The 12979-nt window shown below is 22.9% G+C and overlaps 1 protein-coding gene across 3 annotated transcripts in view; it reads left to right on the top strand.

The window, feature by feature from the left end:
- Window positions 1–12979, top strand: part of LOC122505519 (glutamine synthetase 2 cytoplasmic-like) — a 33386-nt gene that overhangs the window by 13363 nt on the left and 7044 nt on the right. Inside the window, exon 1 of one of the 3 annotated variants that reach the window (XM_043617199.1) lies at window positions 1838–2089. The exons of the other annotated variants lie outside the window; for them this stretch is intronic. Within the exon in view, the coding sequence (XP_043473134.1) occupies window positions 1983–2089 (107 nt within the window). The 5' untranslated portion in view covers window positions 1838–1982. Of the gene's footprint in view, window positions 1–1837; window positions 2090–12979 lie in introns of those variants that run through there. 3 annotated transcript variants of the gene reach the window in all.

Below are 12979 nucleotides of genomic sequence, written 5' to 3'. Positions count from 1 at the left end.
AACTTTTGTTATTATCGAAATAAAATTGATTTGTATGATCGCATACCACATGAGAACGACTTAAGTTTAAAAAAGTTTTAAAAAATTCTATAAGTCAAACTATAATTCAAACACAAAGAAATTATTATAGAAAATAATAAAATTAATTTAATTGGCTAAAAATATTGTTCAATCAGGGAATTGCAAAAAAATAATGATAATAGAAATGACTCATAATTGACTCAAATATATATATGCGGTCAATCGACAAATATTACCATTATTTATATTATATAACCATTATTTTCAATTTTTTTTCTTCTCATTAAACGATAGCAAAAATATGACATAAATTCAATCCCTCGCTTTAGTAGAAAAAAATTTTTCCAAAATTTAATTTAAATAAAACGGATTTTTGAATGATGATTATCTTTCGACTTTTTAAAATATTTAACAAAATAATAAATTTAGATATTATATTCCATTGATTTTTAATAAAGTTGGTCACTATTTAACTAGAGATTGCAATACTTTATATGACACAGTAGATTTTTCGCATAAATTTTAATGATTTGGCGAATAATATTGTGACAATATATTTTTTTTTAAATTAAAACGTTCATATTTTTGGCTAAAATTATTTATGTATTTAAATTTATTATCTCAGCAGATGCATATTCATATTTGGAATTTTAGTTAATTTTAGAATTAAATTATCAGTTTATTACTACTGCTAATAATTTATACAATACTAATATGACATTGCATTTTAGATTTATTTAGAGAATTAAAAGAAAGCATTGATGAAAATCTGCAAAATCTATAAAAAAAATTTCATTGAATCCTAAAGCCTATTCAACTCTAACTTACAAAGTGCAAGTATGTGCTGGTGATCAATCATTCATGCAAACTTTTAGAACTAAATTTACAAAATTAAACTAAACAGAAAATAAACAGGACTGGGATATCTTAAATATTTTCCTGTACGAGAATTAAACTTTAATTTTTTTACTTATATTGATGAAAAAAGCAAAAAAGCATGGGTCCTTTCATCAAAAAACGTCAGAAATATTTTTGATTTTTAAAGTAAGGGTCAAATTTTTAATTTTTTCAAAAAATTCATAAACCATTGAAAAGAGTGGAAAAAAATCCTTCGAAAACAGAGATAAAAATTTGTTTCATGCTGTTTTATAACAGAAGCATTCTGTCAAAAATCTTCTTTATGTCAGCTTTGTAGTAAATCTTTGGAACTAAAAATTTCCAAAATCAATATTCCGCAGTTATGATAGTTGCATTTTGGAACTGAGTGGAATTAATTTCGGAATAGAAATTGCATTTTGAGTCCAGTCTGATTTTATTAAAAATAATTGATGATTTCCAGGATGTAATGAATATTGTAATTTTTCTGCAACTTTATGTTTCTGAACCCAAAGACAACTTGTTAAGAATAACAAAAGCATCAGATTCCTAAAGTTCTTGTTTAAAAACACAAACAAATCAAATTGATATTATAATTATACAAAAACCAATTTTTTACATATCATGTAAAAATCATCCGACTAAGACATTTGGAGATTTTTGAAAAATCATCAATAGTTTTTCATTGAGTTTCAAGTCCACGAGGAAAAATGATAATATACTTTACTCTAAATTGTTAATTAACGTATGTTGATAATTTTTCTTTCTACAAAAACTAGATGACTATTTATTAATTAACAGTTGTTTAGAGCAAATACCATGGTGTGAATTTTTCTCTCAACATTTTTTAATTCCCTTTCATTTCCACAGTCGGTAAATGTTGAGAGACTAAACGTACAATTTTCGATTTTGTTTTGAACTCGTCTGCTTGGTTGGCATTGAGACATAGCCATAGCCATAAGGTGTTTCTGCTTTAGTCATACGCAATCCCTTGTGGAAAGAAAGTGCGGTGAAAGGACAACTATAAAAGAATCAAAAATTTTCACCTTCTTTCATAGTGTTCGTTATTCATTCTCATTGTCATCATGAGTCTTAATATTTTAGTTAAAATAAGAACTTTTGAGAGTACTATTTTACGAAAAGCTGCATCAGCTCGTAATTTAGAATGGACAAATTTATCCAGATGTCTAAGGTGAGTAATTTTTTTTCACAAAAGGAAAATAAATACTCATTAACAGGTGTTGACAGGAAAAACATAGAAGACCCGGTTTGCGATAAGTTAAAAATACAGTATTCAACTATGTCATGAAATGTCTTCAACCACAAACATTTCTTTTTCATTTCTGCGAAAAGTCGATACCTTTGTTTATGTTTTATCAACTTTTTAACAATTCTTTCTTCTTTTTAAAATGACTATTTTCCACAAGTACCTAATGTATTAGGTTACACGAAATTATTTTAAAATTGTAAAGTTATTTTTAAAAGCTGTCTTGTTTACTTACACTCATATTCTGGAGGCATATCTATTCTTATCTCAAAATAATTTTCAATCTCTTTTTTGTTGCATTTATTTTAAATATAAAAAAATAAATTACTTGATGCATGAAAAAAGGATTTTTGTTCTTTGTTTACATAAGTTTTTATTTTCCTACTTTTTTAAAAAAATACAGAAATTATTTTTTTTTAAATTAAAAATTTTTAGCCAACCAAAAAATAATTGCATGAAAAATTGAAAATTAACAAATTTAAAAGATAAAAATCAATTTTTCTTTGAATAATTTTTTACTCTGCGACAAAAAAACGGCGAATGACTTAATAAGAAAGAAGGAGCAGGGAAGACAAAGAAAACACTTGAAATACATATGTAAAATAGAATAGAAAATTTGAAATTTAAATTAATCTTTATTTTAAAATATGACACTAAAGCAAGTCAGAATATATTTTTAAAAAAAAGAAAGATTTGTAAAAATCTCAAAAATCAATACTTAACTGATAACAATGGCTAAACGGAAAATATTCAAATAATAGATAATATTAATTATTTAAATAATAATCAGATACGTTTCACTATTTTTTTTTATTTTTTACTACATAAAAAAATTGTTGTCATATTTCTAAAAAAGATATGTCTTGGAGGAAAATTTCTTTTTAAACATCAACGAACAAAGTAAAACGTTAACAAATTCTTGGAGCATGATTAAGAATTTAATTTCATCTAAATAATAAAAGAAAACTACTGTAACTAATTCAATCATAGTTCATTTCTATCAAGGTTAATAAGCCCCTCTACGTGCGATAGGATTTCTTCAATCCTAATCTTCAATGACTTAAGAAGTTGCACCACCGTTGCGTAGAGCCTTCTTTGATGATAACAGAAATGGTAAAACTGTTTAAAGAGTTTAAACTGTTTAAAGAGAAAAAACAAAAAAAAATCATCAATTTTTTTGATAAATCAATGGTTGGTCATGTCAGAAAATTGCAAGTTAAAAGAAAGAAAATATTTAAAGAACTACAACAAAGACTATGAATCAGAATTAATACGACAATGAAACTTTTGTGCGTTGCTCCAATAATATCTTACATCTTACTCGCACTCATGCTTCTCTTTCTATATATATGATTCAGAAATAATTACTGTACATCTGACAATAAAATTTTTATGTATATTACTCATAATTATATACATTTGAAGATATAAAGAAAATAATGTTCCTTTAATCTTTACCTCAAAGAACATTTTTTTCCACTACCTTTGTGTAAATGGCATATAAATATCCTTTACAGCATACAAATATCCCGAAAAAATGATAATAGTTACTAGAACTGAAATAATAAATTCCAATTATGTTTTTCAAAGAAAGTTTTATTAACTGCAATTTATTATTTTTCACACAATTTAAATAAATGAGCAATTCTATGTGAACTGATACAATAAAAAAATAGATTTTAAAGGATATTGTTTTATTCAAATTGACATATTTTTTAGAAAAATTAAGCTTTCTTAATTTTTATACCTATAGTGAATTTTAAAGTTTTTGTGTACTTTTCAATTCCAGAACCCTTTAAAAAAAATTATTTAGATACCTAAACCCTCATTTTTCAAAAATAAAGCTTATTTTTCAATTTTTACAGCAACTGCCTCTTGTTTTTTCTTTATAATTTTTATTGAAAAGCTGAGATTTTTTCCAGTCAATTGTGTAAAGATAAAAGATGGAACAACAATGGGTTTTCAATAAAATAAATAAAAAGTATTTAAAAAGATGGTTTTTTTTACTTTAATGAAAACCCATAATTGTTGTCTCATATTTAAAATTTACATAAATGAGGGTCCCAATCAAAGAACCCGTTATAATTTTTTTAAGCTCAAAATCATTGCCCTGTAATTCAAAAATTAAACTGTTTTTTATCCCAATTTTTTGAGAAACATAATCTTTATACAAATACGAAATGTTTTTAAAAAATTGAAATTTTAAATTCTTTTCTTATTTAGAGGACGAGAATTTTGAGCCTCAAAAACTTATAACCGGTTCTTTGATTAGGACCCTCGCAATTTATTGGAAAAAAATCTCAGCTTTCTAATGAAAATGATAAAAAAAAATTTAAAAAAGAGGTAGTTTTTGTCTAAATTTAAAAATACGGTTTATTTTTTAAAAAAGAGAGATTAAGAAATTTTTTTTTTTTATAAAAGAGTTTTTGAATTGAAAAATTTACGAAATTGCGATTAATATAAAAATAATTGTAGGTACAGAATTATTAGTTAAAAAAATGAAAAATTCAAATTATCAAACATTTTAATTACAAACCTTTTCAATATTCAATTAGTTCTAAAAATTGACGCTGTAATTCTTTTAATATTCAATTATTACCTAAAATTTTAAATGAAATTCATGTTTAAATCAATTCTTATTTGAAAATTCTACGAGAATACAAAAATAAAAACTTTATTACGTAATTGAATGATTCTTAAAATTGAATTCTTATAAAGAATTTTATCAACAAATTTTTAAATAATTGAATTCATTCGTCGAATTTCAATAAAATTTTTAAGAATAATTACATTTTTCGAGAAATTTGATGAAAATTGTATTAAAAATAATTGAAATTCTGTGATGAGTTTTATTATTTATGAAAATAATTGAATTCCTAAAAAGAATTTTACTACTTATGTATGAAAATAGTGGAAGTATTGTGAAGAAATTTAAAAAAAATTTGTAAATAATTGAATTCCTGTGAAATTTTTATTATTTATGAAAATAATAAAATGTTTTCCTACAATTTTATTAAAATTTTTTTAAATAATTAAATTTTTCTGAAAAATTTTATTAAAATAGTAGAATATTGAAAATCATTGAATTAAAAATTTTTTTTTAAATAATTGAAATTTTGTCAAGAATTGTATTAAAAGTTTTGAAAATAATTGAATTTCGAAAAAAATTTTTATTATTTATAAAGATAATTGAAAATTTTGATGATTTTTTTTTAATTTTTGAAAATAATTGAATGTCTGCAATCAGAAATATATATATATAGTATAGGTCCACTCTATATGTATAGGCTAACTGATGGTTCAATTGGATGCATAAGAAAATAATAACTTATTAACACAAATTTAAATTAAACATTTTTTAGCAAAAAAAAAAATTTTTAATTCTTCAATTGTAAATAATTCGGAATAATTTATTAAATTTTCAATGACATCTGTACTTTATTTAGACCAATCGATTTGCCGCAACGGAAGGAGTCTAATATTCTATAATATCTGCACTCAAAAACTAAAGAAAATGTTTTATCAAAAAATTGGATTTTTATATTTTTAAAATAATTTTTAGTAAAATTTTCATTTTGTCCATTTATCAAGATGGAAAGGACATTATTTAATTTTCTAAATAGAGAAAAATTTATTTTATGGATTTTAAAAAATTTATATAATTTAAGCTTCCTTCATGAGGTAGCGCAGAAGAAACTAAAAATATAGGATTAGAAAATCTAAAATTTTTTTTTGTTGTAGAATTAAACTTTACTTTTTTTACTTATGGCATTGAAAGATTTGAAAAGGTAAATAAATCCATTCCATTTTTGGAATACAAAAAGTTCAATGTCATTTATTTCGAAAGGAATTGTTTGGGGATTAAATAATCTAATGCGTATTTTCTTTATAATGAAAATCGTTTACTTTGTCTGATGAAACTTTTGGAATTAAAAAAATTTACGAAATCTACTCTCTAAATTTAAATAACGATCTGTGAATAGAATTTTTACTGATTCAATTAGATTCAGTTATTACTTGAAATTTACTAACCCAATTATAGTGAATGGTTATTTTTATTTTATTTGAATCAATAAATTTCTATACTAATTGTCAGCTACTTAATTCTGCCTTTAGCAATTAGTGAAATTGCAATTTGTAAAATTAGCAGAAATTTCAGTAAGTTTAAAATAACTTATTTCATAGAAAAAAGTAAGGTATACTGATTCAAATTTAGTAATATTTCTACTAAAGCGATTAATTACACAATAGCCAACATTGTTTTTTTATTTTTGATATTGGATTAGTTTCCAATTTATTTTTGTCCACTGAACACGATTCCAGGTTTCGAAATTGCCTAGCACGTCAGAATTTTGAGAAAAGTGGGGGGTGAAGTAAAAAAAACTTGCTTTTGGAAATTTTTAATTTTATTTTTAACCTGACGTGCTCGAAACTTTCATAAGATCTTAAAATAAAATTTGATAAAGTGCAATTTAAGACCCACATGCGCAAGATAAAAAAGAAGAGAATTTTGAAAAAAAATGGGGGTAAAGACTTTTAAAAATACGTTTTCTGAGTTTTTACCCTCACTTTTTTCAAAATCCTGAAGAGCTAAGCAATTTTGAGACCTTGGATCGTGTTCTGCGGATAAAAAAACATTAGAAACTACTCCGATATCAAAAAAATCATAAAAATTTCATTTTTGAATTTCTGCCCCCACTTTACTCAAAAATAGGGATTTTTGAAGTTATTTTTGATATCGGAGTGTTTTCTAATGTATTTTTGTCCGCTGAACACGATTACAGGTTCCAAAGTTGCCCAGAACTTCAGGATTTTGAGAAAAATGGGGATCAAGACCCAAAAAATGTGTTTTTAAATATTTCTACCCCCACTTTTCTTATGCATTTGGATCTTAAAGGGCACGTTTCAAACTTTAATTCAAGACTTTCACCGAATTTGATGAAGTTCGGTCAAATTAAAAAAAGTATGGAAAGTCCCCGAATACACATATTTTAGAATTTTACCCCCACTCCTCTCAATATTCTGACGTGCTAGACAATTTTGGAACACTAAATCGTTTTCTTTAGGCAAAAATTACATTTTGGAATAAAAAAAAAGGAATAAAAAAAATCAGTCCGAAAAAGCGTGACGTAGTTTTTGAATGACCCCTTATTTAAAGAAAATTTTAATAAAATTCTACGCAAATATTTAATTATTTTCACAAATAATAAAAATTTCACAGGAATTCAATTATTTACAAATTATTTATAAATTTCTTTACAATAATTCAATTATTTTCAGAATTAGTAATATTCTGCGTAAAATTTCAATTATTTTTAATACGATTTTTTAATCAAATTCTTTGAAAATTGTAATTATTCTTAAAAATTTGATTAAAATTTGATAAAAGAATTCAATTATTTAAAAATCTGCTGATAAAATTCTTTATGAGAATTCAATTTTAAGAAACATTCAATTATTCAATTATTTATTCAATTGTTTGTAAATTTTTCAATTTTATAGAATTAAAAAACTAATATTTTTCAAAATTATTTGTAAATAATTAAAAAAAAATAATTTTAAGAATTTCTTTATTATAATTTTTTGGGAATAATTAGACTTTATTAATTTTAAATTAATAATTAATAATAATAATTAATAATTGTAATTTTTAGAAATTATTAAATTTCAGAAGGTCTTAATTTGAAATTTTTGAAATTTTATATCCATAGTGGAAAAACAAATAAGAAGTATTTAAATATTTATTTAACAAAATCATTCAAATTTTAAATAATTAAATTTAGAATACAGTGAAAGGGGAAAATCAGGACAAAACTAAATTAAATAAACGACTTTTTTTACTTTTCTTGTTTTTTTAATCGGCTAAAGCGACTTCGAGGCTTGTTTGTATTTATTCAAAAGTTCAATGCAATAAGTTTTCTTTGTTTGTTTTAATAATTAAGAGAAAGTCATTATTTATATATTTTTAAATATTAAAATTTTTCGGTTATAAACTAATCCGGTAAAAATGAATTTCCATTCATTATCGTAATATTAGAAAATCTATAAATTTCAAATTCTTCTGCTTTGAATCTCTTACTATAATTACAATTCACAAGAATAATAATTCCATGTTAAAATATTATTCATTTATTTAAATCTTTATGCAAACAATAATTCCTTCTAATTAAAATTCATCCATAAAAAAAATATTTCAGTTTCGCTACTGAATAACATTTTCGAAATTGTCAATTTCGAGTCGATGAAAATGTTCATCAATAATTTCTGGGCTATGTTCATGTCCCAATTTCTTTAATTTGAAATAGGGGAAATAGGGTCAGTATTCATGAATTGTATTTCAAATAAAAAGAAATTGTCGTAACTTTGTAAATATTTCATTCCAGTATATAGATATTATAGTTGACTTTGTTACGATCCCCCCATCTCTTTTGCTACAATGTGGAGGGTTAAAGTTATATAATTTAGATAGCTTGTACATTCCTCTTTCGAACATTTTTCAAGTTCCTATACTTACATTATTTTATTGGAAAAATTCATTTTTTCAAAAGAATTCAATTTTCATTTTTTTAAAAAAAAGTTTTCATAGATTTTTCTTTCTTTCATTTTATTTAAAAGTCATAAACACTAATTTTTTAATTGCGATTCATATAGTTCTTTTTAAATATCTGAGTAGAAATTTTGGACTTTTGTGTACAGATGTTGTTAATTTAAATATATGACGAAAGCAATTAACGAAGATACTATGTGTACTAAGAGTCAAATGAGATAAATTTGTCCGCTTTGCTGACGTTCTTCTAAAAAAAAACATATACCCACTTGGAGATATTCCCCACAAAGTGTAAATAGATTTCCGACGAAATTCCGATACAAAGTTTGATTAAAATTAGAAATTTCATTGAATTTCCGACGGAAAATATTTTTAGAATTATCTCTAGATGGCACTTTCCGCGGTAACAATCAACAATGTTGATAAAATTATCTGAATTGTAATAAAAAAATTTATATTGCATAATTTTTAGATGTAAATCATTTTTTTAAAAAATAAATAAAATTTCTAGAGTGCATGTATAAAAAAAATTTTCATAACCACCAGCAATTTTTCACTTAATAATATGTATTTTATATTAATATTAGTAATTTGAAATAACAATAAGTTGATAGCAATAAATAAATTACTTTAATTTTTTATTTTATTAAAGATAAATTCGAATTTTTTAGTTGATATTTTTCCCGTCGATATTAAATAAATAAAATTATTAAATATTGTTTTAAATTGAAAGTTTAGTTTTAAATTTAAAAATATTTTTTAAATCAAAAAGTTTAATTTCCCTCACTCCTTGTACAAATAAAAGAAGTATGATGTCTAAATTTTTATGTGAAAGTATCTAGTACAACAACATATTTCCAAAGTTTCGCACAAAATATATAATTTCAAGTAAAAAACCAGGGCCAGATAAAGTTGTCTCTCACAAATTTGTTTATAATTCCTATATATGCAATCTCACATAGATTACATTCAAATGTTGTATAAGAGGTTTATGTTTGCTGATACAATTTTATTTTAGCGTTTCGCAATTCCATATCTGAATAATCTAATGTTGGATCCACTTTTGCGAATAAAAAACTTGACAAAATCTTGAAATTTCCTTATAAATCTTACACCAAGTTAAATATATACATCTCAAACTCAAATTTAGGTAGAAAAATTTAAATAAATTTCAATACTTTATTTTGACGTACATTAGAAAATCTATATAAATTTCAAATTCTTCTGTTTTTAATTTCTTACTAATTATAATAAATATTTATTTGTATCTGTTAGAAAAGTTAATTATTTATACTCGGAAAAAAAAATTTGTTTGAAACAACAAAATTTTTGTTATTGTCATTAAATGGCATGATGTTAAAGTTTGAGTAAAAAATACACAGTGTATGAACGAAAGGTTGAAAAAACATATAAAATTTGGGCTTCTGGGGTCGCTGAATAGAAACCAAGCTTAAAAATGCAAAATTCAAAATGGCGGATCTAATATGGCAAACGGGAATTTAAATAACTGAAAATTATAATCTCTTCAAACTTGTTACTTGGGAAATTTAAAAAAATAAATTTGTAAACAATAAATAAAAATTAGCTTAAATAAAACACGAATAATTATCAACTGGTAGAAGATAAATATTAATATGTAAATAATATGTGTAATATGCAAATAATAATGTATGTGCAAAAAATATTTAAATATTAATATTTACAATAGGCTTATACTTTTAATTATATATATAGGTTCCGATAAAGTGACATGTCTGCGATGTAAACAAATTATAATTGTTTAAAAATGAAATCCGCACCTAAAATATCTTCACTTATTTTTAGATTTTATTTTTTAATTACAAAACGACAAATTTTTTACTTGAATTATTTTTTATTTTAGAAATGAAAAATTCATTTGATTTTTGACAATGATGTCTTATAGAAATAAAATTTTTAAATATATAAAGTGCTTTTTGATTTTTAAAGGAAAGTGTTGTAGTTGAGACATAATAAATAATCGTCAAGTTTTGTAAGTTCAAATAATCGAAATATTTTTCATTGAATTTTTTTTTTTTTTGATTTTTCAATAAAAATGTTTTTATAAAAATTACTGAGTACAATAAAAATAAAAAATTTTAATTTAACGTCTATAGAAACTATAAAATTTATTTTTTCTATAGTGACGTAAAATTGTAATAATATAAATTCAATTTTATATATATATATTATGCACACTCAGTTGATCTGTACTCACCACTAATAACGACGGGTTGTCAAAATTCAGGGGCTATTATTAATAATAATTATAAAAATAAAAATTCCTATATTTTTGGTAGAATATGGACTATAAAAAAGATTTTTTTATTTTATGATGGTAAATAAATTGATATTTAATAAAAAAAATATTTACAATATTTCAAATTATATTAAAGTTTTGTACTACAGGCCTCAGATCGACTTTAAGGCTTAAAAAAGTTTCTTTAGTTGATTAAAAAGAAAAGATTCGAAAAAGTCATTTATTTAATTCAGAGCTGTCACTTTTTATTTTGTATTTCCCTGACCTTTTCACTGATTTAAAACATTTTGAAATTTAATAATTTCTAAAAATTTCAACACAACCGTTCTAAAATTCAATTATTTTCTACAATTTTTAACTAAACTCCATCTCTAAATCAATTATTTTTAATAATTTTTCGAAAGCTTTTCCAGAATTCCATTATTTAAATACGAAAATTCAATTTTTTATAATAATTGTAATACTGTCCATGTTTTCTTTTAAAATTATTAAGGTTTATTATTTTCAAAAAATTATAATTTCGGGAATATGTAATTGAAAATATTAAAAATAATATTGAATTTTAAAAAATTAGAATGACTTCAATCATTTTCAAAATTTGCATTTAAATTCTTCAAAAGTTGATTTTCCAACAAAAATTGTAATAAAATACTTGAAGAAAATAAATTATTTTCAATTAAATTTTACAAAATTTCAATTATTGAAAATCTTTTTAGTTATTTCGAAAAATTAATTAGAAAAATTATTCAAAAATAATGTTTAATAGGTTTGTGTATAGTTATTTTTTACACTATACCAAAATCGAAATAAGTAAAATTTATTTGCAAATTAAGGACCTTTTTATTTTTAATGCTTTCACTTATTTCATCTTTCATTTTAATGAAAAAAATTCATTTTTCATTCATTTTTCAATGAAAATATTTAAAAAATAAAAAGTTTGATCCAAATTCCAAAGAGACTTTTTTTTAAAAAAAATGAAGAATTAACATTTTATTCAAATTTTATACGAAAGTATTAAAAATGAGATGAAAAATGCGTCAATTAAATGTAAGGTGCATAAAATATTCAATCCTTCAAGTTGAGAGGGTAGCAAATGGATAAAAGTTAATATGTTTCGATATAATAACATATATACTATTCTCATCAATAGCTGAAAAAATCGTTTCAAATAAATATAAAATTGCAAATTTATTAAGGAAAGAAAAGACAATGTAGAAGAAAAGACAATTAAAATTAGCGTAAAAAAATTTTAAATTAAAATGTGCGATCAACAGCAAACAGATTGCGATTAACTGATGGGAATATAAATAATTGATAATGGATAAAAGTATACGAAAAGAAGAAGTCAGTGAACTCTTGCAAAACACTTACGTATTTATTTAAGATTTTATTTCTTTTACATCGTCTGCTTTTTCAACACATGTCTAGTTCTCAAATGATTAATCTTATTAACATCATTTTTTACAGATACACTGAATAAAAAGTAAATTTCATAATGTAATGTTTATCACTGTTAGGACAAATTTGAAAATGACAATATATCGCCTAAAATGTCAACAATTTAACCTCTTCCACTGTTAACAGATTCAGATTAAATGAATTAATATTTAATGGATTCGTTATTTTCATTTGAGAAAAGGTTTTTTTTCTCATTTGAATTAAAGAGTTTACTAAAGTTTAAAGTCAATCACAATTAAAAATTTTCATTCTTGGAATCTAGAATTTTTGCGCTTCTTAAGTGCCTTACTTCGTAGCGCGCCAAATTTTTATGAAATATTAAAATAAATTATTTTAATATTTTATTAAACACTTAAAAATAAATAAACACATTCTTTAAAAAACACTTTTTAGAAAAATGATTTTGATAAATTACAAAGAATCAGCTTTTTTCCTATCAAAAACAACATTTTATTTTTGCACTTGAAAATTGGTAGCCTTTTTTTTTGCAAAAAACATCCTTTTGAAAATACGTTTCAGAATAAAAATGAAT

This window comes from Leptopilina heterotoma, unplaced genomic scaffold, assembly GCF_015476425.1.
Source record: "Leptopilina heterotoma isolate Lh14 unplaced genomic scaffold, ASM1547642v1 Lhet_113, whole genome shotgun sequence".
NCBI classification, from domain to species: Eukaryota; Metazoa; Arthropoda; class Insecta; order Hymenoptera; family Figitidae; genus Leptopilina; species Leptopilina heterotoma.
Note: the sequence above shows the minus strand (reverse complement) of the source record. Positions and strands in the feature narration are given on the sequence as shown.